General features: G+C 41.4%; 1 protein-coding gene across 1 annotated transcript; it reads left to right on the top strand.

The window, feature by feature from the left end:
* Nucleotides 1-56: 56 nt before the first annotated feature.
* LOC115178487 (cytochrome P450 3A27) lies at nucleotides 57-27,525 on the top strand. Its single transcript, XM_029739700.1, has 13 exons — nucleotides 57-342; nucleotides 510-603; nucleotides 946-998; nucleotides 2,744-2,843; nucleotides 8,371-8,484; nucleotides 10,296-10,384; nucleotides 17,971-18,119; nucleotides 18,229-18,356; nucleotides 18,909-18,987; nucleotides 21,164-21,324; nucleotides 24,268-24,494; nucleotides 26,371-26,533; nucleotides 27,144-27,525. Exons 1-13 carry the CDS (start codon nucleotides 269-271, stop codon nucleotides 27,267-27,269), a joined length of 1,557 nt encoding a protein of 518 aa, XP_029595560.1. The 5' UTR covers nucleotides 57-268; the 3' UTR covers nucleotides 27,270-27,525.
* The last annotated feature ends 463 nt before the right edge of the window (nucleotides 27,526-27,988 follow it).

Raw genomic sequence — 27,988 nt, 5'->3', positions numbered from 1 at the left:
ACTCATCATTATTCTAGCTAGCATCACACAGGTGCTTTTCCGACCTGATACAATAATAACTTGCAACCTGCACGGTCTCAGACAGAGTAGGGAGAAGAGCAATGGTCGGTAGTCGAGATCTGCCGCGTGCACAGAAGAACCACACTAGAAACGGACAGAAAAAACAACTCAAAACCTGTCAGACCATTGGAGAACTGAACTCAAACGAGCCTGAGAGAAAACGGAGCCTTTGTTTTCAGAAGCACCAGGGAACCGAACCAGAGGAAAGATGATGAGTTTTCTGCCATACTTCTCCGCTGAGACCTGGACCCTCCTGGCCCTCCTCATCACCCTAATAGTAGTGTAAGGTCTTACATCAAATCAAATGTTATTTGTCACATTTATCGTAGTTAACCGGTGTAGACTAGCAGTGAAATGCTTAGTTAGGGGTCCTCTTCCAACAATGCAAGATAATATATATATTTTGTATACTTCTCTAGAACATATTACTAGTTAACTTGTGTGTACAGGTATGGGTACTGGCCCTATGGTGTTTTCACTAAGATGGGCATCCCTGGTCCCAAACCCCTACCTTACTTTGGCACAATGATGGAGTATAAAAAGGTTAGTACCCATTCAGAATAAACATCTCTCTCATATTTAAACAATAGTGTTAGTTTTCTCCCCATGTAAAACAATACATTGAGAAGGAAAAAGAGGACTAGCCGGTTGTTTGAACAATAGATAAATACAAGGTAATATGAGACATGATCAGTCTAGAAGTGTTGCTTGACCCTGGGTATCATAGAAAATAACAAACCCTCCTCAACCCTCACCTGTTTCAGGTGTGTTCTCTGTTCAGGTGTAAGACACACCTACATGACCAGGCATGAATCAGCTGTTTTTTTCTTTCTCTCTTTGTCTCTCTCGGTCTCTCTCTCTACCTCTCTGTCTCTCTGTGTGCAGGGTTTCACTAACTTTGACACAGAGTGCTTTCAGAAGTACGGGAGAATCTGGGGGTGAGTTCAGTTGGCTGTACCGTACTAGAATGACTCACAACTGTACTATGTTCTTTCAATGAATCACCTGCTCGAGCTGTCATGTGACCATGAGGAATAGTATTAATAATATCAACAACCAGAATAATGTTTTCTTTGTAGTTTTATATGAGGTGGTTAAATGTGTGTCTGTGTTTCTCCTCTGTGAAGGATCTGTGATGTGAGGGAGTCTGTTCTGTGTACCATGTAGGATTGCAGGTGTACTCAGACCCCTTCACTTTTTCCACATTTTGTTACATACATTACCCCATAACGACAAATCAAAAACAGATTTTTAGATTTTTTTTGCAAATATATTAAAAATGTCAAACTGAAATATTATATTTACATAAGTATTCAGTCCCTTTACTCTGTACTTTGTTGAAGGACTTTTGGCAGAAATTTCAACCTTGTGTCTTCTTGGGTTTGACGCTACAAGCTTAGCACACCTATATTTGGGGAGTTTCTCCAATTCTTCTCTGCAGATCTGGTCTCTGGCTGGGACACTCAAGGACATTCAGAGACTTGTCCCAAAGCCACTCCTGCGTTGTCTTGTCTGTGTCCTTAGGGTTGTTGTCATGTTGGAAGGTGAACCTTCACCCCAGTCTGAGGTCCTGATAGCTCTTGAGCAAGTTTTCATCAAGGATCTCTCTATACTTTTCTCCGTTCATCTGTCCCTCAATCCTGACTAGTCTGCCAGTCCCTGGCGCTGAAAAACATCCCCACATCATGATGCTGCCACCACCATGCTTCACCGTAGGGATGGTGCCAGGTTTCCTCCAGTTTAATCTTGGTTTCGTCAGACCAGAAAACCTTGTTTCTCATGGTCTGAGAATCTTTAGGTACATTTTCGCAAACTCCAAGCAGGCTGTCATGTTCCTTTTACTGAGGAGTGGCTTCCGTCTGGCCACTCTACCATAAAGGCCTGATTGGTGGAGTGCTGCAGAGATGGTTGTCCTCCTGGAAGGTTCTCCCATCTCCACAGAGGAACTCTGGAGCTCTGTCAGAGTGACCATAAGGTTCTTGGTCATCTCCTTGACCAAGGCCCTTCTCCCCTGATTGCTCAGTTTGGCTTGGTGGCCAGCTCTAGGAAGAGTCTTGGTGGTTCCAGATTTCTTTGATTAAAGAATGATGGAGGCCACTGTGTTCTTAGGGACCTTCAATGCTCCAGAAATGTTCCCCAGATCTGTGGCTCGACACAATCCTGTCTCGGAGCTCTACAGACAATTCCTTTGACCTCATGGCTTGGTTTTTGCTCTGACATGCACTGTCAAGTGTGTGACCTTATATCGACAGGTGTGTGCTTTTCCAAATAATGTCCAATCAGTGGAATTTACCACAGGTGGACTCCAATCAAGTTGTAGACTTGCATGGAAACAGGATGCACCTGAGCTCAATTTGGAGTCTCATAGCAAAGGGTCGTAATACTTATGTAAATAAGGTTTTTCTGTTTTTCGCTTCTCATTATGGGGTATTGTGTGAAGATTTATGTGGGGTTTTATTTATTTAATCAATTTTAGAATAAGGCTGTGACTAACAAATTGCCTCTGTGAAGGATCTATGATGGCAGGCAGTCTGTTCTGTGTATCATGTAGGTGTATATATAGTGGTTAAAGACAGGTGTGTTTCTCCTCTGTGAAGGATCTATGATGGGAGGCAGCCTGTTCTGTGTACCATGTAGGTGTATATATAGTGGTTAAAGCCAGGTGTGTTTCTCCTCTGTGAAGGATCTATGATGGGAGGCAGCCTGTTCTGTGTACCATGGACAAAAGCATGATCAAGACTGTCCTGATTAAAGAGTGTTACAACATCTTCACCAACCGCATGGTGAGGCACACACACACACACACACACACACACCCCTAATGATACTCGGAAAAATAATAACCCTAAAATTATTACTGATATTATTAATGCATTATTTGTGGCATTCATTATTCATTCATTGTAAAGTAGTGTGAATATTATGTAAATTAGTATTTATTTGATTTTATTTCACCTTTATTTAACTAGGCAAGTCAGTTAAGAACACATTCTTATTTTCAATGACGGCCTAGGAACGGTGGGTTAAATGCCTTGTTCAGGGGCAGAACAACAGATTTTTACCTTGTCAGCTCAGGGATTCAATCTTGCAACCTTACGGTTAACTAGTCCAACACTCTAACCACCTGCTTTACATTGCACTCCACGAGGAGCCTGCCTGTTACGCGAATGCAGTAAGAAGCTAAGGTAAGTTGCTAGCTAGCATTAAACTTATCTTATAAAAAACAATCAATCAATCATAATTACTAGTTAACTACACATGGTTGATGATATTACTAGTTTATCTAGCCTGTCCTGCGTTGCATATAATCGCTTAGGTACACGTTGCTCCAACCATAAACATCAATGCCTTTCTTAAAATCAATACACAAGTATATATTTTTAAACCTGCATATTTAGTTAATATTGCCTGCTAACATTAATTTCTTTTAACTATGGAAAATGTGTCACTTCTCTTGCAAACAGAGTCAGGGTATATGCAGCAGTTTAGGCCGCCTGGCTTGTTGCGAACTGTGAAGACTATATCTTCCTAACAAAGACAGCCGACTTCGCCAAACGGGGGATGATTTAACAAAAGCGCATTTGTGATAAAAGCACAATCGTTGCACGACTGTACCTAACCATAAACATCAATGACTTTCTTAAAATCAATACACAGAATTAGATATTTTTAAACCTGCATATTTAGCTAAAAGAAATTCAGGTTAGCAGGCAATATTAATTTTGCGTTCATTGCACGCAGTCAGGGTATATGCAACAGTTTGAGCCGCCTGGCTCGTTGCGAACTAATTTGCCAGAATTCTATGTAATTATGACATAATATTGAAGGTTGTGCAATGTAACAGGAATATTTAGACTTAGGGATGCCACCCGTTAGATAAAATACGGAACACTTCGTATTTCACTGACAGGAAAAACGTTTTGTTTCCGGATTCGACCATATTAATGACCTAAGGCTCGTATTTCTGTGTGTTATTATGTTATAATTAAGTCTATGATTTGATAGAGCAGTCTGACTGAGCGGTGGTAGGCAGCAGCAGGCTCGTAAGCATTCATTCAAAATAGCACTTTCGTGCGTTTTGCCAGCAGCCCTTCGCAATGCATTGCGCTGTTTATGACTTCAAGCATCTCAACTCCCAAGAATAGGCTGGTGTAACCGATGTGAAATGGCTAGCTAGTTAGCCGGGTGCGCGCTAATAGCGTTTCAAACGTCACTCGCTCTGAGACTTGGAGTAGTTGTTCCCCTTGCTCTACATGGGTAACGCTGCTTCGAGGGTGGCTGTTGTCGATGTGTTCCTGGTTCGAGCCCAGGTAGGAGCGAGGAGAGGGACGGAAGCCATACTGTTACACTGGCAATACTAAAGTGCCTTTAAGAACATCCAATAATCAAAGGTATATGAAATACAAATAACATAGAGAGAAATAGTCCTATAATTCCTATAATAACTACAACCTAAAACTTCTTACCTGGGAATATTGAAGACTCATGTTAAAAGGAACCACCAGCTTTCATATATTTTCATGTTCTGAGCAAGGAACTTAAACGTTAGCTTTTTTACATGGCACATATTGCACTTTTACTTTCTTCTCCAACACTTTGTTTTTCCATTATTTAAAACAAATTGAACATGTTTCATTATTTATTTGAGACTAAATTGATTTTATTGATGTATTATATTAAGTTAAAATAAGTGTTCATTCAGTATTGTTGGAATTGTCATTATTAGAAATAAAGAAATAAAAAAATCGTCCGATTAATCGGTAGCGGTTTTTTTGGGCCGCCAATAATCGGTATCGTATCGGCGTTGAAAAATCATAATCGGTCGACCTCTAATTTAGAGGGCAAGTTGGTTAGGATGATATCTATGAGGGCGCCCATGTTTACGGCTTTGGGGTGGTACCTTGTAGGTTCATTGATAATATTTGTGAGATTGAGGGCATCAAGCTTAGATTGTAGGATGGCTGGGGTGTTAAGCATGTGCCAGTTTAGGTCACCTAGCAGCACGAGCTCTGAAAATAGAAACAAATAAAGAAATACTATGATCATTATTAAATCATATAATTGTTATAACTGTCTGAACGGTGAGCTGTTTGATAATTAATACAACTGTCCTCCATGTTTTAGAACTTCTGTCTGAATGGTGAGCTGTTTGATAATTAATACAACTGTCCTCCATGTTTTAGGACTTCTGTCTGAATGGTGAGCTGTTTGATCATTAATACAACTGTCCTCCATGTTTTAGAACTTCTGTCTGAATGGTGAGCTGTTTGATCATTAATACAACTGTCCTCCATGTTTTAGGACTTCTGTCTGAATGGTGAGCTGTTTGATCATTAATACAACTGTCCTCCATGTTTTAGGACTTCTGTCTGAATGGTGAGCTGTTTGATCATTAATACAACTGTCCTCCATGTTTTAGAACTTCTGTCTGAATGGTGAGCTGTTTGATCATTAATACAACTGTCCTCCATGTTTTAGAATTTCTGTCTGAATGGTGCGCTGTTTGATCATTAATACAACTGTCCTCCATGTTTTAGGACTTCTGTCTGAATGGTGAGCTGTTTGATCATTAATACAACTGTCCTCCATGTTTTAGAACTTCTGTCTGAATGGTGAGCTGTTTGATATTTACTACAACTGTCCTCCATGTTTTAGAACTTCTGTCTGAATGGTGAGCTGTTTGATCATTAATACAACTGTCCTCCATGTTTTAGAACTTCTGTCTGAATGGTGAGCTGTTTGATCATTAATACAACTGTCCTCCATGTTTTAGAATTTCTGTCTGAATGGTGCGCTGTTTGATCATTAATACAACTGTCCTCCATGTTTTAGGACTTCTGTCTGAATGGTGAGCTGTTTGATCATTAATACAACTGTCCTCCATGTTTTAGAACTTCTGTCTGAATGGTGAGCTGTTTGATATTTACTACAACTGTCCTCCATGTTTTAGAACTTCTGTCTGAATGGTGAGCTGTTTGATCATTAATACAACTGTCCTCCATGTTTTAGAACTTCTGTCTGAATGGTGAGCTGTTTGATCATTAATACAACTGTCCTCCATGTTTTAGGACTTCCATCTGAATGGTGAGCTGTCTGATCATTAATACAACTGTCCTCCATGTTTTAGGACTTCCATCTGAATGGTGAGCTGTTTGATCATTAATACAACTGTCCTCCATGTTTTAGGACTTCTGTCTGAATGGTGAGCTGTTTGATCATTAATACAACTGTCCTCCATGTTTTAGAACTTCTGTCTGAATGGTGAGCTGTTTGATCATTAATACAACTGTCCTCCATGTTTTAGAACTTCTATCTGAATGGTGCGCTGTTTGATCATTAATACAACTGTCCTCCATGTTTTAGGACTTCTGTCTGAATGGTGAGCTGTTTGATCATTAATACAACTGTCCTCCATGTTTTAGAACTTCTGTCTGAATGGTGAGCTGTTTGATCATTAATACAACTGTCCTCCATGTTTTATGACTTCCATCTGAATGGTGAGCTGTTTGATCATTAATACAACTGTCCTCCATGTTTTAGAACTTCTGTCTGAATGGTGAGCTGTTTGATATTTACTACAACTGTCCTCCATGTTTTAGAACTTCTGTCTGAATGGTGAGCTGTTTGATCATTAATACAACTGTCCTCCATGTTTTAGAACTTCTGTCTGAATGGTGAGCTGTTTGATCATTAATACAACTGTCCTCCATGTTTTAGGACTTCCATCTGAATGGTGAGCTGTCTGATCATAAATACAACTGTCCTCCATGTTTTAGGACTTCCATCTGAATGGTGAGCTGTTTGATATTTTATACAACTGCCCTCCATGTTTTAGAACTTCTGTCTGAATGGTGAGCTGTTTGATATTTAATACAACTGTCCTCCATGTTTTAGGACTTCTGTCTGAATGGTGAGCTGTTTGATATTTAATACAACTGTCCTCCATGTTTTAGGACTTCCATCTGAATGGTGAGCTGTTTGATCATTAATACAACTGTCCTCCATGTTTTAGAACTTCTGTCTGAATGGTGAGCTGTTTGATCATTAATACAACTGTCCTCCATGTTTTAGAACTTCCATCTGAATGGTGAGCTGTTTGATCATTAATACAACTGTCCTCCATGTTTTAGGACTTCCATCTGAATGGTGAGCTGTTTGATATTTAATACAACTGCCCTCCATGTTTTAGAACTTCTGTCTGAATGGTGAGCTGTTTGATATTTAATACAACTGTCCTCCATGTTTTAGGACTTCTGTCTGAATGGTGAGCTGTTTGATATTTAATACAACTGTCCTCCATGTTTTAGGACTTCCATCTGAATGGTGAGCTGTTTGATCATTAATACAACTGTCCTCCATGTTTTAGAACTTCTGTCTGAATGGTGAGCTGTTTGATATTTAATACAACTGTCCTCCATGTTTTAGAACTTCTGTCTGAATGGTGAGCTGTTTGATCATTAATACAACTGTCCTCCATGTTTTAGAACTTCCATCTGAATGGTGAGCTGTTTGATCATTAATACAACTGTCCTCCATGTTTTAGGACTTCCATCTGAATGGTGAGCTGTTTGATATTTAATACAACTGCCCTCCATGTTTTAGAACTTCTGTCTGAATGGTGAGCTGTTTGATATTTAATACAACTGTCCTCCATGTTTTAGGACTTCTGTCTGAATGGTGAGCTGTTTGATATTTAATACAACTGTCCTCCATGTTTTAGGACTTCCATCTGAATGGTGAGCTGTTTGATCATTAATACAACTGTCCTCCATGTTTTAGAACTTCTGTCTGAATGGTGAGCTGTTTGATATTTAATACAACTGTCCTCCATGTTTTAGAACTTCTGTCTGAATGGTGAGCTGTTTGATCATTAATACAACTGTCCTCCATGTTTTAGGACTTCCATCTGAATGGTGAGCTGTTTGATCATTAATACAACTGTCCTCCATGTTTTAGGACTTCCATCTGAATGGTGAGCTGTTTGATCATTAATACAACTGTCCTCCATGTTTTAGGACTTCCATCTGAATGGTGAGCTGTTTGATATTTAATACAACTGTCCTCCATGTTTTAGAACTTCCGTCTGAATAGTGAGCTGTTTGATATTTAATACAACTGTCCTCCATGTTTTAGAACTTCTGTCTGAATGGTGAGCTGTTTGATATTTAATACAGCTGTCCTCCATGTTTTAGAACTTCTGTCTGAATGGTGAGCTGTTTGATATTTAATACAACTGTCCTCCATGTTTTAGAACTTCTGTCTGAATGGTGAGCTGTTTGATATTTAATACAACTGCCCTCCATGTTTTAGCACTTCCATCTGAACGGCGAGCTGTTTGATGCGGTGTCCGCTGCCGAGGACGATACATGGAGACGGATCCGCAGTGTCCTCTCACCTTCCTTTACCTCTGGACGACTGAAAGAGGTAGAACCATCCCTCCATCTCTCCCTTTCTATGTTTTATCATGTTATAAATGCTTTGTAGCTCGTTATAAACTCTTTTTAAACTCATTGTTGCTCGTTATAAACTCTTTATAAACTCATTATAGCTTGTTATAAACTCTTTATAAACTCATTATAGCTTGTTATAAACTCTTTATAAACTCATTATAGCTTGTTATAAACTCTTTATAAATGCTTTATTATAGCTTGTAATTAACTTGTTATAAACTCATTATAGCTTGTTATACACTCCTTATCAACTCTTTATAGCTTGTTATAAACTCTTTTTAAACTCATTATAGCTTGTTATAAACTCTTTAACTCATTATAGCTTGTTATAAACTATTAACTCTTTATAGCTTGTTATAAACTCTTTATAAAGTCATTATAGCTTGTTATAAACTCTTTATAAACTCATTATCGCTTGTTTTGAACTCAAACCTAAATCAAATCAAATTGTATTTGTAGAAAACACATATTTAGCAGATGCGGGGGTAGTGAAATGCTTGTGTTCCTAGCTCCAACAGTGCACTAATATTTAACAATACACAACAATACACAAAAGTATAAAAGTAAAATAATGGAATTAAGAAATATAGAAATATTAGCATGAGCAATGTCGAAGTCTGGAGTATAAAATTATATATATGTATGTATGTGATGGGATGTACAGACATTATGGACAGTATGCAGATAGATTATATAGCAAATCTGTAGAATACATCGATAGAATAGTATTTATACAGCAATAGCTAAATAGGATGAGCCTTTACTAGAAACAGTATATACAGTGCATTCGGAAAGTATTCAGACCCTTTTTCCACATTTTGTTACGTTACAGCCTTATTCTAAAATGTATTAAATAATATTTTCCCTCATCAATCTACTACACACAATGACAAAGTGAAAACCGTTTTTTTTACATTTTTGCAAATTTATTAAAAATAATAAACAGATACCTTATTTAGATTATTATTCAAAGGTGGAGTCATGCGTCCTCTGAAACATGACCCGTTTGACCACCTACTTCCTGTTTCACCGGATGTCAGCAGCACTAATGTGAAACACATGATCACCTACTTCTTGCTTGACCCGGATGTCAGCATCACTGATGTGAAACACCGTTCAACTGACAACCGGAGTCAGCTTGCAGGGCCCGGCCCAGTCACACAGAGTCGCTAAAGCACGATAAGCCAAGGTCCCGGATGGCTCTGGGCCAATTATGTGCAATCCTTTGGGGTTCACGGTCAAGGTCGGTTGTGACACAGCCTTGGATCGAACACCAGGCTGTGCAGTGCTTTTGACCACTGCGATACCCAGGACCCCTATCTTCTTCATTCTAATGACATGCTTGAATCATAATATAGGACTAGAATTAGATGCAGATGGCTTTCACTTCTCTTCACGAAGATTTAATTGTTATATGAGTCTGAGTAAATAACTGCTATAGCTTACCGCCATTGCACGTTCGCTCTTAACATTCAGCAAACAAGAGCTTGCATCCCTCTTCGATTAGTCTATTTGTATAGGAAATGTAACAACAACAACAATGTCCAGCAAGCTATTCTAGTCTAGCTTTTCCTGAATGGGAATCCAAGAGCTAAGGAGCATAATTTACTGGTGTCTCTTAGTTATTTATCCCAGGAAAAGGGACTGGTTTTGTGCAGTAAATCTCAGTAACCGAGTTATGGCCATTCAACTCTAAACATGAAACAGCACTCTGCTAACCTCTGTCTCTGTCTCTGTCTGTCTCTCTCTCTCTCTCTCTCTCTCTATATATATATATATTTATAGATGTTTGGTATCATGAAACAGCACTCTTCTAACCTGCTGAGCGGAATGAAGAAGCAGGCAGATAAAGACCAGGCCATCGAACTGAAGGAGTGAGTCCTGACCTCTGACCTCTAACCTCAAATCTCTGGCTTGACACTTAGAAAACCCTTTCTCAATTATGTTAGCATAGCTGAAAACTGTCGTTCTGAGTAAAGAAGTAATAAAACTGGCCTTCTTTAGACTAGTTGAGTATCTGGAGCATCAGCATTTGTGGGATTGATTAAAGGCTCGAAATGTCCAGAAACAAAGACTTTCTTCTGAAACTCGTCAGTCTATTCTTGTTCTGAGAAATGAAGGCTATTCCATGCGAGAAATTGCCAAGAAACTGAAGATCTCGTACAACGCTGTGTACTAGTTCCTTCACAGAACAGCGCAAACTGGTATGCTGGCCTTCTAGGCAGAGTTTCAAAGAAAAAACCATATCTCAGACTGGCCAATAAAAAGAAAAGATTAAAATGGGCAAAAGAACACAGACACTGGACAGAGGAACTCTGCCTAGAAGGCCAGAATCCCGGAGTCGCCTCTTCACTGTTGATGTTGAGACTGGTGTTTTGCGGGAACTATTTAAAGAAGCTGCCACCTGGTCAGTAGTCTTTGTCAGTAGTTGTGTGGTCTAGAGGTCGACCGATTACATGGCCGATTAATTAAGGCCGATATCAAGATTTCATAACAATCGGTGATCGGCCTTTTTGGATGCCGTTTATGGCCAATTATATTGCAATCCACGAGGAGACTGCGTGGCAGGCTGACCACCTGTTATGCGATTGCAGCATCAAAAGGACCTTGTAGCTGCAAGGAGCCAAGGTAAGTTGCTAGCTAGCATTAAACTTAACTTATAAAAAACAATCAATCTTCACATAATCACTAGTTAACTACACATGGTTGATGATATTACTAGGTTAACTAGCTTGTTCTGTGTTGCATATAATCAATGTGGTGCCTGTTAATTTATCATCGAGTCACAGCCTACTTCAACTTGATGATTTAACTAAAGCGCATTCACGAAAAAAAGCACAGTCGTTGCAATAACGTACCTAACAATAAACATCAATGCCTTTCTTAAAATCAGTACACAAGTATATTTATTAACCTACATATGTAGTTAAAATAAATTCATGTTAGCAGACAGTATTAACTAGGGAAATTGTGTCACTTCTCTTGCGTTCAGTGCAATCAGAGTCAGGGTATATGCAGCAGTTTGGGCCGCCTGGCTCGTTGCGAACTGTTGAAAAGCAATGTAACAGTAATATTTAGAATTAGGGTTGCCACCCATTTGATAAAATACGGAACGGTTCTGTATTTCACTGAAAGAATAAACGTTTTATTTTCGAAATGAGAGGTTCTGGATTTGACCATATTAATTACCAAAGGGTCGTATTTCTGTGTGTTTATTATATTATGATTAAGTATATGATTTGATATTTGATAGAGCAGTCTGACTGAGCAGTGGTAGGCAGCAGCAGGCTCGTAAGCATTCATTCAAACAGCAGCTCTTAGCAATGCTGGGATGCACAGCGCTGTTTATGACTTCAAGCCTGTCACCTCCCAAGATTAGGCTGGCAATACTAAAGTGCTTATAAGAACATCCAATAATCAAAGGTATATGAAATACAAATAACATAGAGAGAAATAGTCCTATAATTCCTATAATAACTACAACCTAAAAACTTCTTAACTGGGAATATTGAAGACTCATGTTAAAAGGAATCACTAGGTTTCATATGTTCTCCTGTTCTGAGCAAGGAACTTAAGGCTGGTGTAACCGATGTGAAATGGCTAGCTAGTTAGCCGGGTGCGCGCTAATAGCGTTTCAAACGTCACTCGATCTGAGACTTGGAGTAGTTGTTTCCCCTTGCTCTGCATGGCTAACGCTGCTTCGAGGATGGCTGTTGTCGATGTGTTCCTGGTTCGAGCCCAGGTAGGAGCGAGGAGAGGGACGGAAGCGATACTGTTACACTGGCAATACTAAAGTGCCTATAAGAACATCCAATAGTCAAAGGTATATGAAATACAAATCGTTTAGAGAGAAATAGTCCTATAATTCCTATATTAACTTCAACCTAAAACATCTTACCTGGGAATATTGAAGACTCATGTTAAAAGTTGTGGTCAGTAGTTGTGTGGTAAGTAGTTGTGTGGTCAGTAGTTGTGTTGTCAGTAGTTGTGTGGTTGTGGTCCATAGTTGTGTGGTCAGTAGTTGTGCGGCTGTGGTCAGTAGGTTTGTGGTCAGTAGTTGTGTGGCCATAGTTGTGGTCGGTAGTTGTGTGGTCTGTAGTTGTGTGGTCAGTAGTGGTGTGGCCAGTAGTTGTGTGGCCAGTAGTTGTGTGGCCAGTAGTTGTGTGGTCAGTAGTTGTGTGGTCAGTAATTGTGCGGCTGTGGTCAGTAGGTTTGTGGTCAGTAGTTGTGTGGCCATAGTTGTGGTCGGTAGTTGTGTGGTCTGTAGTTGTGTGGTCAGTAGTGGTGTGGCCAGTAGTTGTGTGGCCAGTAGGTTTGTGGTCAGTAGTTGTGTGGCCATAGTTGTGGTCGGTAGTTGTGTGGTCTGTAGTGTGGTCAGTAGTGGTGTGGCCAGTAGTTGTGTGGCCAGTAGTTGTGTGGTCAGTAGTTGTGTGGCCAGTAGTTGTGTGGCCAGTAGTTGTGTGGCCAGTAGTTGTGTGGTCAGTAGTTGTGTGGCCAGTAGTTGTGTGGTCAGTAGTTGTGTGGCCAGTAGTTGTGTGGTCAGTGGTTGTGTGGTCAGTAGTTGTGGTCAGTAGTTGTGGTCAGTATGTGTGTGGTCAGTAGTTGTGGTCAGTGGTTGTGTGGTCAGTAGTTGTGGTCAGTAGTTGTGTGGCCAGTAGTTGTGTGGTCAGTGGTTGTGTGGTCAGTAGTTGTGGTCAGTAGTTGTGGTCAGTATGTGTGTGGTCAGTAGTTGTGGTCAGTGGTTGTGTGGTCAGTAGTTGTGGTCAGTAGTTGTGTGGCCAGTAGTTGTGTGGTCAGTGGTTGTGTGGTCAGTAGTTGTGGTCAGTAGTTGTGTGGTCAGTAGTTGTGGTCAGTAGTTGTGTGGTCAGTAGTTGTGTGGTCAGTAGTTGTGGTCAGTGGTTGTGTGGCCAGTAGTTGTGTGGTCAGTAGTTGTGGTCAGTAGTTGTGGCCAGTAGTTGTGTGGTCAGTGGTTGTGTGGTCAGTAGTTGTGGTCAGTAGTTGTGTGGTCAGTAGTTGTGTGGTCAGTAGTTGTGGTCAGTAGTTGTGGTCAGTAGTTGTGGTCAGTAGTTGTGTGGTCAGTAGTTGTGTGGTCAGTAGTTGTGGTCAGTAGTTGTGGTCAGTAGTTGTGGCCAGTAGTTGTGTGGTCAGTAGTTGTGTGGTCAGTGGTTGTGTGGTCAGTAGTTGTGGTCAGTAGTTGTGTGGTCAGTAGTTGTGTGGTCAGTGGTTGTGTGGTCAGTAGTTGTGTGGCCAGTAGTTGTGTGGTCAGTAGTTGTGTGGTCAGTAGTTGTGTGGCCAGTAGTTGTGTGGTCAGTAGTTGTGTGGTCAGTAGTTGTGTGGTCAGTAGTTGTGTGGCCAGTAGTTGTGTGGTCAGTAGTTGTGGTCTGTAGTTGTGTGGTCAGTGGTTGTGTGGTCAGTAGTTGTGGTCAGTAGTTGTGGTCAGTAGTTGTGGTCAGTAGTTGTGGTCAGTAGTTGTGTGGTCAGTAGTTGTGTGGTCAGTAGTTGTGGTCAGTAGTTGTGGTCAGTAGTTGTGGCCAGTAGTTGTGTGGTCAGTAGTTGTGGTCAGTAGTTGTGGTCAGTAGTTGTGGTCAGTAGTTGTGGTCAGTAGTTGTGTGGTCAGTAGTTGTGGTCAGTAGTTGTGGTCAGTAGTTGTGGTCAGTAGTTGTGGTCAGTAGTTGTGTGGTCAGTAGTTGTGTGGTCAGTAGTTGTGGTCAGTAGTTGTGGTCAGTAGTTGTGGCCAGTAGTTGTGTGGTCAGTAGTTGTGTGGTCAGTGGTTGTGTGGTCAGTAGTTGTGGTCAGTAGTTGTGTGGTCAGTAGTTGTGTGGTCAGTGGTTGTGTGGTCAGTAGTTGTGTGGCCAGTAGTTGTGTGGTCAGTAGTTGTGTGGTCAGTAGTTGTGTGGCCAGTAGTTGTGTGGTCAGTAGTTGTGTGGTCAGTAGTTGTGTGGTCAGTAGTTGTGTGGCCAGTAGTTGTGTGGTCAGTAGTTGTGGTCTGTAGTTGTGTGGTCAGTGGTTGTGTGGTCAGTAGTTGTGGTCAGTAGTTGTGGTCAGTAGTTGTGGTCAGTAGTTGTGTGGTCAGTAGTTGTGTGGTCAGTAGTTGTGGTCAGTAGTTGTGGTCAGTAGTTGTGGCCAGTAGTTGTGTGGTCAGTAGTTGTGTGGTCAGTGGTTGTGTGGTCAGTAGTTGTGGTCAGTAGTTGTGTGGTCAGTAGTTGTGTGGTCAGTGGTTGTGTGGTCAGTAGTTGTGTGGCCAGTAGTTGTGTGGTCAGTAGTTGTGTGGTCAGTAGTTGTGTGGCCAGTAGTTGTGTGGTCAGTAGTTGTGTGGTCAGTAGTTGTGTGGTCAGTAGTTGTGTGGCCAGTAGTTGTGTGGTCAGTAGTTGTGGTCTGTAGTTGTGTGGTCAGTGGTTGTGTGGTCAGTAGTTGTGGTCAGTAGTTGTGGTCAGTAGTTGTGGTCAGTAGTTGTGGTCAGTAGTTGTGGTCAGTAGTTGTGTGGTCAGTAGTTGTGGTCAGTAGTTGTGGTCAGTAGTTGTGGCCAGTAGTTGTGTGGTCAGTAGTTGTGTGGTCAGTGGTTGTGTGGTCAGTAGTTGTGGTCAGTAGTTGTGTGGTCAGTAGTTGTGTGGTCAGTGGTTGTGTGGTCAGTAGTTGTGTGGCCAGTAGTTGTGTGGTCAGTAGTTGTGTGGTCAGTAGTTGTGTGGCCAGTAGTTGTGTGGTCAGTAGTTGTGTGGTCAGTAGTTGTGTGGTCAGTAGTTGTGTGGCCAGTAGTTGTGTGGTCAGTAGTTGTGGTCTGTAGTTGTGTGGTCAGTGGTTGTGTGGTCAGTAGTTGTGGTCAGTAGTTGTGGTCAGTAGTTGTGGTCAGTAGTTGTGGTCAGTAGTTGTGGTCAGTAGTTGTGTGGTCAGTGGTTGTGGTCAGTAGTTGTGGTCAGTAGTTGTGGTCAGTAGTTGTGGTCAGTAGTTGTGTGGCCAGTAGTTGTGGCCAGTAGTTGTGGTCAGTAGTTGTGGTCAGTAGTTGTGGTCAGTAGTTGTGGTCAGTAGTTGTGGTCAGTAGTTGTGGTCAGTAGTTGGCAGCGGTGGCAAGAAAAAGTATGTGAACACTATGGAATTACCTTGATTTTGGTCATAAACTTTGATCTGATCTTCAAGTCACAACTATAGACAAACACAGTCTGCTTAAACTAATAACACACAAACAATTATACATTTTCATGTCTTTATTGAATACACCGTAAACACCTTAAACATTCACAGTGCAGGGTGGAAAAAGTGTGTGAACCCTTAGATTTAATAACTGGTTGACCCTCCTTTGGCAGCAATAAACTCAAGCAAACGTTTTCTGTAGTTGCGGATCAGACCTGCACAACGGTCAGGAGGAATTTTGGACCATTCATCTTTACAAAACTGTTTCAGTTCAACAATATTCTTAGGATGTCTGGTGTGAAGCACTCTCTCGAGGTCATGCCACAGCATTTTAAATCGTTTTGAGGTCAGGACCCTGACTGGGCCACTCCAGAAGGAGTTTTTTATTCTCTTGAAGCCATTCTGTTGATGATTTACTTCTGTGTTTTGGGTCATTGTCCTGTTGCGTCACCCAACTTCTGTTGAGCTTCAACTAGTAGACAGATGGCCCTACAATCTCCTGCAAAATGTCTTGATTAACTTGGGAATTTATTTTTCCGTTGTTGATAGCACGCTGTCCAGGCCCTGAGGCAGCAAAGCATCCCCAACCCATGATGCTCCCTCCACCATACTTTACAGTTGGGAAGAGGTTTTTATGTTGGTGTGCTGTGCCTTTTTTTGTCCACACATTGTGTTGTGTGTTCCTTCCAAACAACTCAACTGTAGTTTCATCTGTCCACAGACAATTTTTCCAGTAGCGTTGTGGAACATCCAGGTGCTCTTTTGTGAACTTCAGATGTGCAGAAATGTTTTTTTTTGATAGCAGTGGCTTCTTCTGTGGTGTCCTCCCATGAGCACCATTCTTGTTTATTGTTTTACGTATCGTAGACTCGTCAACAGAGATGTTAGCATGTTCCAGAGATTTCTGTAAGTCTTTAGCTGACACTCTAGGATTCTTCTTAACATCATTGAGCATTCTGCACTGTGCTCTTGCAGTCATCTTTGCAGGACGGCCACTGCTAGGGAGAGTAGCAACAATGCTGAACTTTCTCCATTTATAGACAATTTGTCTTACCGTGGACTGATGAACATCAAGGCTTTTAGAGATACTTTTGTAACCCTTTCCAGCTTTATGCAAGTTTACAATTCTTAATCTTAGGTCTTCTGGGATCTCTTTTGTTCCAGGCATGGTTCACATCAGGCAATGCTTCTTCTGAATAGCAAAGTCAAGTTTTGTGAGTGTTTTTTTATAGGGCAGGGCAGCTCAAACCAACATCTCCAATCTCGTTTCATTGATTGGACTCCAGGTTAGCTGACTCCTGACTCCAATTCGAAAAGACCTCAGCGTAGGTGTTCACATACTTTTTCCAACCTACTGAATGTTAAAATGATGAATTCAATATAGACAAGAAACATACAATAATTTGTGTTATTAGTTTAAGCAGACTGTGTGTGTCTATTGTTGTGACTAAGATGAAGATAAGATCAAATTTTCTAACAAATTTATGCAGAAATCCAGGTAATTCCAAATGGTTCACATACTTTTTCTTGCCATTGTAGTTATGTGGTCAGTAGATGTGTGGTTGTAGTCAGTAGTTGTGTTGTCAGTAGTTGTGTGATTGTGGTCAGTAGTTGTGTGGTCAGGAGTTGTGGTCGGTAGTTGTGTGGTTGTGGTGAGTAATTTTGGTGAGAAAATGTGGTCGGTAGTTGTGTGTTCAGTAGTTGTGTGGTTGTGGTCAGTAGTTGTGGTCAGTAGTTGTGTGGTCAGTTGTTGTGTGGTCAGTAGTTGTGGTCGGTAGTTTGTGGTTGCAGTCAGTAGTTGTGTGGTCAGTAGTTGTGTGTTTGGTCAGTAGTTTTGTGGTCAGTTGTAGTGTGGTCAGTAAATGTTTGGTTGTGATCAGTAGTTGTGTGGTCAGTAGTTGTGTGGTCAGTAGTTGTGTGTTTGGTCAGTAGTTGTGTGTGTGGTCAGTAGTTGTGTGGTCAGTAGTTGTGTGGTCAGTCGTTTTGTGGTTGTGGTCAGTAGTTGTGTGGTCAGTCGTTGTGTGGTCAGTAGTTGTGTGGTCAGTTGTTTTGTGGTCGTGGTCAGTAGTTGTGTGGCCAGTAGTTGTATGGTCAGCAATTGTGCGGTCAGTAGTTATGGTCTGTAGTTGTGCGGTCACCAGTTGTGGTCAGTAGTTGTGGTCTGTAGTTGTGTGGTCAGTAGTGGTGTGGTCAGTAGTTGTTTGGTCAGTAGTGGTGTGTCAGTAGTTGTGTGGTCAGTAGTGGTGTGTCAGTAGTTGTGGTTAGTAGTTGTGTAGTTGTGGTCAGTAGATGTGTAATTGTGGTCAGTAGTTGTGTAATTGTGGTTGTGTTGCAGGTTCTTTGGGCCCTACAGTATGGACGTGGTCACCAGCACATCCTTCAGTGTGGACATTGACTCTCTGAACAACCCTTCAGACCCCTTCGTCTCCAATGTTAAGAAAATGATCAAGTTTGACCTGTTCAACCCACTGTTCCTCCTAATCGGTGAGACCGCACATGCACACACAGACACACGTGGATGCAAAGTTGTACTTTTTAATCATATGAAGTTGTATGCCTTTCTGTAAAACGTTCCTCTCCTCTCCTTCTCCAGCTTTGTTTCCCTTCACAGGTCCTATCTTGGAGAAGATGAAGTTTTCTTTCTTCCCGTCTGAGGTGACAGACTTCTTTTACGCCTCGCTGGCTAAGATCAAATCTGGACGTGACACTGGGAACTCAACTGTAAACATGTTTTATGTTCATATTTGATTGTTATATTGATATTTTCATCTGTACAATTGTATTTGTGTTGTAATATTCTGTATTTTTTTATTTCGTAACAATGTAACTATGTAATGTAACTAGTGATGGGGACCAATATGGAATGTCTATATCAATATCATGTCGGAATTAAAAAAACTATTATTGGGACCCAAATATCTACATTCATATTAGAATCTGTTTGTGTTGGTTGTGATTGGATGAGATCCATTAGAATCTGTTTGTGTTGGTTGTGATTGGACCAGATCAATTAGAATCTGTTTGTGTTGGTTGTGACTGGACCAGATCAATTGGAATCTGTTTGTGTTGGTTGTGACTGGACCAGATCCATTGGAATCTGTTTGTGTTGGTTGTGACTGGACCAGATCAATTAGAATCTGTTTGTGTTGGTTGTGACTGGACAAGATCCAGTAGAATATGTTTTGTGTTGGTTGTGACTGGACCAGATCCAATAGAATCTGTTTGTATTGGTTGTGACTGGACGAATTTGACCTCATGTCTATCTGCTTTCAGAGTCGGGTGGATTTCTTACAGCTGATGATCGACTCTCAGAAAGGCAGCGACACAAAGACAGGAGAGGACCAGACTAAAGGTACCTGCCGAACAAACACCTTGTCATGTGCGTCGTAAGGATTGGAACAAGGCGCAGCGGGTAAAGTGCTCATCTTCTTAATTTATTTAAAGAAAACACTTAAACAAAATAAACAAACGACGATAACAGTTCCATAAGGCTCCCAGGCTATACAGAAAATAACCACCCACAAAACACAAGTGAAATCAAACCCAACTAAATATGGCCTCCAATTAGCCTCTCTAGGGTCGGCGGGACGAAATCATCTCACCTACGTAACAGCCAGTGGAATCCTGTGGCGCATTATTCAAATAACTTAGAAATGCTATTACTTCAATTTCTCAAACATATGACTATTTTACAGCATTTTAAAGACAAGACTCTCGTTAATCTAACCACACTGTCCGATTTCAAAAAGGCTTTACAACTAAAGCAAAACATAAAACCAGCTTTTTACATTAGCATGTGACGTTCAGAACTAGCATACCCCCCGCAAACTTCCGGTGAATTTACAAAAAATGTACTAAATTGCTCACGATAAACGTTCACAAAAAGCATAACAATTATTTTAAGAATTATAGATACAGAACTCCTCTATGCACTCGATATGTCCGATTTTAAAATAGCTTTCGGTGAAAGCACATTTTGCAATATTCTAAGTAGATAGCCCTGTGATACCGGGCTATCAGATTTACTATAAGAAAAATGTTATTACCTTTGGTGTTCTTCGTCAGAATGCACTCCCAGGACTTCTACTTCAATAACAAATGTTGGTTTGGTCCCAAACAATCCTTAGTTATGTTCAAATATCCTCTGTTTTGTTCATGCGTTCAAGACACTATCCCAATGGTAAAGAAGGGTGACGCGCACGACGCATTTCGTGACAAAAAATGTCTAAATATTCCATTACCGTACTTCGAAGCATGTCAACCGCTGTTTAAAATCAATTTTTATGCCATTTTTCTCGTAAAAAAGCGATAATATTCCGACCGGCAAAGCGTGTTTACGTTCAAAGAGAGAGAAAATAAAAGCATGGGATCCCCTCGTGCACGAGCCTCAGTCTGATGGTACTCTGACCGGCCACCATCCAAACGCGCTAATGTTTTTCAGCCAGAGGCTGGAATTACATCATTCAGCTTTTTCCCGGGTTCTGAGAGCCTATGGGAGCCGTAGGAAGTGTCACGTTACAGCAAAGATTCTCAGTTTTTAATAAACAAAGCCAAGAAGAACAAGAACTTGTCAGACAGGCCACTTCCTGTAAAGGAATCTTCTCAGGTTTTTGCCTGCCATATCAGTTCTGTTATACTCACAGACACCATTCAAACAGTTTTAGAAACTGTAGGGTGTTTTCTATCCAAAGCCAATAATTATATGCATATTCTAGTTACTGGGCAGGAGTAGTAACCAGATTAAATCGGGTACGTTTTTTATCCGGCCGTGCAAATACTGCCCCCTATCCCCAACAAGTTAGAGACAACAACAACCAGCTGCCTCTAATTGGAGGTCATTGCCAAAAACCCAACATAGAAAAAGAAAACTAGATATACACATAGAAATAGAAAATATAGAACATAAACCAAAAACACCGAAACACACAAAACAAACACCCCCTGCCACACCCTGACCAAACTACAATAACAAATAACCCCTTTTACTGGTCAGGATGTGACACACCTGTAAACTGCTGTCACCAACACACACCTGTAAACTGCTGTTACCAACACACACCTGTAAACTGCCGTTACCAACACACACCTGTAAACTACTGTTGCAAACAAACACCTGTAAACTACTGTTACAAACACACGCATGTAAACTACTGTAACCAACACACACCTGTAAACTACTGTTACAAACACACGCATGTAAACTACTGTTACCAACACACACCTGTAAACTACTGTTACCAACACACACCTGTAAACTACTGCTACAAACACACACCTGTTACAAACAAACACCTGTAAACTACTGTTACAAACACACGCATGTAAACTACTGTAACCAACACACACCTGTAAACTACTGTTACAAACACACACCTGTAAACTACTGTTACCAACACACACCTGTAAACTACTGCTACAAACACACACCTGTTACAAACACACACCTGTAAACTACTGTTACAAACACAGACCTGTTACAAACTATTCTCTTCATCTCTCTCTTTCTCTCTCTCTCTCTCCCTTCACAGGACTGACTGATCATGAGATCTTGTCTCAGGCCATGATCTTCATCTTCGCCGGCTACGAGACCAGCAGCAGTACTATGAGTTTCCTGGCCTATAACCTGGCAACCAACCCCCATGTCATGACCAAACTGCAGGAGGAGATAGATACTGTGTTCCCCAACAAGGTAACCCCCACACCATGACCAAACTGCAGGAGGAGATAGATACTGTGTTCCCCAACAAGGTAACCCCCACAACATGACCAAACTGCAGGAGGAGATAGATACTGTGTTCCCCAACAAGGTAACCCCCACACCATGACCAAACTGCAGGAGGAGATAGATACTGTGTTCCCCAACAAGGTAACCCCCACACAATGACCAAACTGCAGGAGGAGATAGATACTGTGTTCCCCAACAAGGTAACCCCCACACCATGTCCAAACTGCAGGAGGAGATAGATACTGTGTTCCCCAACAAGCAGGGGCGGAAATCCCGGCGGGGACGGGGGGGACATGACCCCCCCATCCTGGGAAAAATATGATTTGTCCCCCCCAATATATCACTGAAACATAACTATGTAATTTAAATAATATTAATAATACGCAATGAAAGCAATTGTGCTGATTATAGACACTTAATAGCACGTTTTTAAGTTTCAAAAGATTGCGACCCCCCCACCCTTTGCCTCACAATGCTTTGATCCACTGCCAGTTCCTTAGTTGGCAAGGTAACAGAGGGGTGGTATCCACTGTCTGAAAGGCACTCAATGAACGTAACTGACGTGAGGTTAATCCAGTCAATCGCGCACACACACTAGCTGAATATGCAGAGCTAGCGGGCAAATACTAACTATTAATCTAGCTAGTACCTATTCCATTTATGTGGCCTCGTCAAAGATGGAATTTTTGCTATCGTCAATTTATTCCAAGATCAGCATGCAGATGATGTAAGTTAGTGCTTCAAAGTCCCTGTGATAAGGTTAGCGATAAACTGAAATCCAAACTGAACAGAACTACACTCTCTTCTACCATTGTCTTAAATATATTTAATGGTCTCGTTGCAAAAGCTAAATTGTCGCAAGGGAACTTTTATTTATTGATTTTATTTCACCTTTATTTAACCCGGGTAGCAAAGATTATAGCAAACACCACTGAAACGGAATTGGTGCTCGCTAGCTTTGCAAATTCAGCTATTGTTGGAAGCCAGCCAATATGAAACAAACTATTAAAATTACAAAAGGTTGCAGCATATGTTGTGTAAATGGTGAACTCATACAGCTGTCAACTCGTCATTTTAATCCGTTTCACATTTGCTAGCTACCTTTTAGATCGAAGCCCAAATAGAATGATAAAAAATAAGATGATAGAAGCCCATCTCCTACTGTAAATAACCTACACACTGTGTGTGTGTGTAGCCAGCCAGCCAGCCAGGTAGAAAAATGGCAGAAAAATAAAAGACGGACATCAGAGTATTTTTCAGTACACCAAAACGCAAAGTAAGAACCCTAGTAGCCTAATATCCAAAGACTAGTTGATAAAATGTTCATAAGAAAGAAATTCAATTCTAATGGAAATGTTTCACAATGATGTCATTAGGCAGAGCAGGCAACAGATGGCACACAGACAGCAGAGTTGGGGACAGATATGCATGGACAGACTGGCAGAGACAGGGAGTCTCAGGTAAGTTTGTTGAGTCTTTGTTTGGTAACATTATGAAAGGTTCTCAAATTTTTTTTACTTGTAAAATAGGAACATAATTGGAAAATGACATGGATACCCCTACTCTCAACTTAAACTGGTGACTGAACTAAGATTTGTTAAGGGCAATGGTATTGCTGTTGTGATTAGTTGTGTAGTTTTGGGTACCGGAAGTTAGGAGTACGGCAAACACCTTATTTCTTTGGTTCCTCAATATACATTTACCATATTACAATGTAGGCTATGTGTTACAGCACTACTTTTGGTGTCCCCCTCAGGAATTGCTCTTGAGAAAATTTCATGTAATTGTCCCCTCCAAAGTTCATATCAGATTTTCTCCCCTGCAAACAAGGTAACCCCCACACCATGACCAATCTGCAGGAGGAGATAGATACTGTGTTTCCCAACAAGGTAACCCCCACACCATGACCAAACTGCAGGAGGAGGTAGATACTGTGTTCCCCAACAAGGTAACCCCCACACCATGACCAAACTGCAGGAGGAGGTAGATACTGTGTTCCCCAACAAGGTAACCCCCACACCATGACCAAACTGCAGGAGGAGATAGATACTGTGTTCCCCAACAAGGTAACCCCCACACCATGACCAAACTGCAGGAGGAGATAGATACTGTGTTCCCCAACAAGGTAACCCCCACACCATGACCAAACTGCAGGAGGATGTAGATACTGTGTTCCCCAACAAGGTAACCCCCACACCATGACCAAACTGCAGGAGGAGATAGATACTGTGTTCCCCAACAAGGTAACCCCCACACCATGACCAAACTGCAGGAGGAGATAGATACTGTGTTCCCCAACAAGGTAACCCCCACACCATGACCAAACTGCAGGAGGAGATAGATACTGTGTTCCCCAACAAGGTAACCCCTACACCATGACCAAACTGCAGGAGGAGATAGATACTGTGTTCCCCAACAAGGTAACCCTCACACCATGACCAAACTGCAGGAGGAGATAGATACTGTGTTCCCCAACAAGGTAACCCCCACACCATGACCAAACTGCAGGAGGAGATAGATACTGTGTTCCCCAACAAGGTAACACCCACAACATGACCAAACTGCAGGAGGAGGTAGATACTGTGTTTCCCAACAAGGTAACCCTCACACCATGACCAAACTGCAGGAGGAGATAGATACTGTGTTCCCCAACAAGGTAACCCCCACACCATGACCAAACTGCAGGAGGAGATAGATACTGTGTTCCCCAACAAGGTAACCCCCACACCATGACCAAACTGCAGGAGGAGATAGATACTGTGTTCCCCAACAAGGCTTTCAATGTCAGATGTGTTGAGGTAGTGATGTGTGTGTAACCCCGGTGCCAGATGTGTTGAGGTACTGATGTGTATGTAACCCTGGTGTCAGTTGTGGTGAGGTACTGATTTGTATGTAACCACGGTACAGACTCCAATCCAGTACGAAGCTCTGATGCAGATGGACTATTTAGACTGTGTGTTGAACGAGTCTCTGAGACTGTACCCCATCTCCCCGCGACTGGAGAGGGTCGCCAAGAAGACGGTGGAGATTAACGGCATCGTCATCCCCAAAGACTGCGTTGTCCTGGTTCCCACGTGGACCCTCCACCGTGACCCAGAGATCTGGTCAGACCCTGAGGAGTTCAAACCAGAGAGGTACTCGACCGCACCGTGACCACAATCCAACCATAACACAACCTTAATACAACCACAAGTCAACCATAACACAACCACAAGTTAACCTCTTGACGGTCGCCTAGGATAGGGGGCGCCACAGCGCTTTTTGAAAAAATTCGTGCCCATTTTAAACAGCCTACTACTCAAACTCAGAAGCTAGGATATGCATATAATTAATACTATTGGATAGAAAACACCCTAAAGTTTCTAAAACTGTTTGAATGGTGTCTGTGAGTATAACTGAACTCATATGGCAGTCAAAACCCCGAGACAGATCGAAACAGGAAGTGGAATTCTGAATTGCGGACTCAAATTCATCTCGTTGCCTATAAATCACACCGTGAGCAATGGTTCATTGAGCACTTCCTATTGCTTCCACTAGATGTCCCCAGTCTTTATAAAGTGATTTGAGTCTCCTACTGTGAAAACTGACAGAATAACACGCTGTGGAACGTGGTCACATGAGGAGGGCCATCACCATTATGACGCCGGCGCCCCTGGCTACCCTCCCCTTTCGAAATGTTTACAAAGACAATGAAACCGTCGCCCTTGAATCTTATTGGAGCTCTGGTTGAAAAAGGCCCTAAAGATTTATGTTATACAACGTTTGACATGTTTGAACGAACCTAAATAAGAAAAAAATGCATTTTGTTGAAAGAGTAGTCCCATGGCCGATGGAGCTTTTGGTGCAGCCTTCAGAACGCGCTAACAAGAACAAGCTATTGGAACATAAAGGATGAACTTTTTCGAACGAAAATACATTTGTTGTGGACCTGGGATTCCTGGAAGTGCCTAAGGATGAAAATAATCAAAGGTAAGGGATTATTGACTATAGTATACAAGACTAGATTTGATATGCGATTGTTCCAAGATGGCGCTGACCTGTATTGCTAGCCTATTGTTCTGAGTATCGCATCCCCTTTTATCGCAAAGTGTGATTACCCCGTAAAGTTATTTTTAATCTGGCATTACAGGTGCTTTCAAGAGATATTCATCTATAAATCTTAGAATGACAATATTACATTTTAAAATTGTTTTCGAATAGTAATTTAGTAAATTGTAGCGCTGTTTCACCGGATGCATTTGAGGGAAAATAGTTAGTCAACGTTACGTGCCGATGTAAAATGCTGTTTTTATATATAAATATGAACTTTATCAAACAAAAGAATGCATGTATTGTGTAACATTATGTCCTAGGTGTGTCATCTGATGAAGATTGTCAAAGGTTAGTGCTGCATTTAGCTGTTTTTTGGTTATTTGTGATGCATGTGGTTGGTCGGAAAATGGCTATGTGGCTACTTTTACGATATACTCCTCTAACATAATCTAATGTTTTGCTTTTGTTGTAAAGCCTTTTTGAAATCGGACAACGTGGTTCGATTCAGGAGAGGTGTATCTATAAAACGATATAATTTTTTTTTTCAATTGAAAAAATATATATATTACATTTTGTTATGCTAATGGCGATAGGATTTTTCGCTGGATGTCCGTCCCGCATACGGAGCCCGACCAGGGGTTAACTATAACACAACCACAAGTCAACCATAACACAACCACAAAACAACCTTAAGTCAACCATAACACAACCACAAGTCAACCTTAACACAACCACAAGTCAACCATAACACAACCACAAGTCAACCATAACACAACTACAAGTCAACCATAACACAACCACAATTCAACCACAAAACAACCACAATACCACAATACAAGATCATTATTTAATTTTGCTACAACGTAACCACAACCACAGTGCATTATAATACTGCAGTGCAATGTTTAATGTGCCTGAACCACAACCACAAATCAACAACAATACAATGTGTAATATGTCTGCCCTCTCCCTGTCCAGGTTCAGTAAGGACAACAAGGAGTCTATTGATCCGTACACGTACATGCCGTTTGGGGCGGGGCCCAGGAACTGTATCGGGATGCGTTTCGCCCTGATCATGATCAAACTGGCCATGGTCGAGATCCTCCAGAGTTTCACTTTCTCCGTCTGCGACGAGACCGAGGTGAGACGCTCACCTGAGCAGACAGAATATGACATCGTCAAACATCAGTAGTATTCATAGATAGAGGCCGCACTCGCCACAGCACCTGTTTTAACATGGTCACAACCTGTTTTAACATGGTCACCACCTGTTTCAACATGATCACCACCTGTTTTAACATGATCACCGCCTGTTTTAACATGGTCACCACCTGTTTTAACATGGTCACCACCTGTCTTAACATGGTCATCACCTGTTTTAAAATGGTCACCACCTGTTTTAACATGGTCACCAACTGCTTAACAAGTTCACCACCCATTTTAACATGGTCACCTCCTGTTTTAAGAAGTTCACCACCTGTTTTAACATGGTCACCACCTGTTTTAACATGTTCACCACCCATTTTAACATGGTCACCTCCTGTTTTAAGAAGTTCACCACCTGTTTTAACATGGTCAGCACCTGTTTTAACAAGTTTACCACCTGTTTTAACATGGTCATGACCTGTTTTAGCGTTGCCAACACCTGTTTTAACATGGTCACCACCTGTTTTAACATTGTCTGTTATTCTCTATAGATCCTGTTGGAGATGGACAACCAAGGTTATGTTCTGTTCTGTTATTCTCTATAGATCCCATTGGAGATGGACAAGCAGTTTCTGCTGATGCCAAAACGACCAATCAAACTGAGGCTGGAGCCCCGTAGCATCACCTCTAGCAACACCACCTCCATTTCTCTGAAGAGTCCAGCAACATGACCAAATGCCGGAGTACTGTACCCTACCCTGGAGTACCATAACATCTATCTATCTATCTATCTATCTATCTATCTATCTATCGATCGATCGATCGATCTATCACACCATCTATCTATCTACCTACCTATCACTCTTTCTATCTATCTTGAACAGAAATCTAAAGGCAACATGAAACAATTTCAAAGATTTTGCTGTGCTACAGCTCACATAAGGAAATCAATCAATTGAAATGAGGCCCTAATCTATGGATTTCACATGACGTACTGCCAAATTCTCTAAAACAATGTTGGAGGTGGCATATGGTAGAGAACTGAACATTCAATTATCTGGCAAATACTCTGGTGGACATTCCTGCAGTCAGGATGCTGATTGTGGCATTGGGTTGTGTTGTGTGACAAAACTGCACATTTTAGAGTGGCCTGTTATTGCCCCCAGCACTAGGTGCACCTGTGTAATGATCATGCTGTTAAATCAGCTTCTTGATATGCCACACCTGTCAGGTGGATGGGCTATCTTGACAAAGGATAAAATGCTCACTTACAGGTATGTTAACACATTTGTTGACAACATTTTAGAGAAATAGGCTTTTTGTGCTTATGGAGAATTTCTGGGATCTTTTATTTCAGCTCATGAAACGTTATTGTTAAGTATATCACAATCTATCATCTATCTATCTATCTATCTATCTATCTATCTGTCTATCTATCCATCGGCTACTG

The sequence above is a fragment of the Salmo trutta genome, chromosome 38 (genome assembly GCF_901001165.1).
Source record: "Salmo trutta chromosome 38, fSalTru1.1, whole genome shotgun sequence".
NCBI lineage: Eukaryota > Metazoa > Chordata > Actinopteri > Salmoniformes > Salmonidae > Salmo > Salmo trutta.
This window is presented reverse-complemented; position numbering and strand designations above follow the sequence as displayed.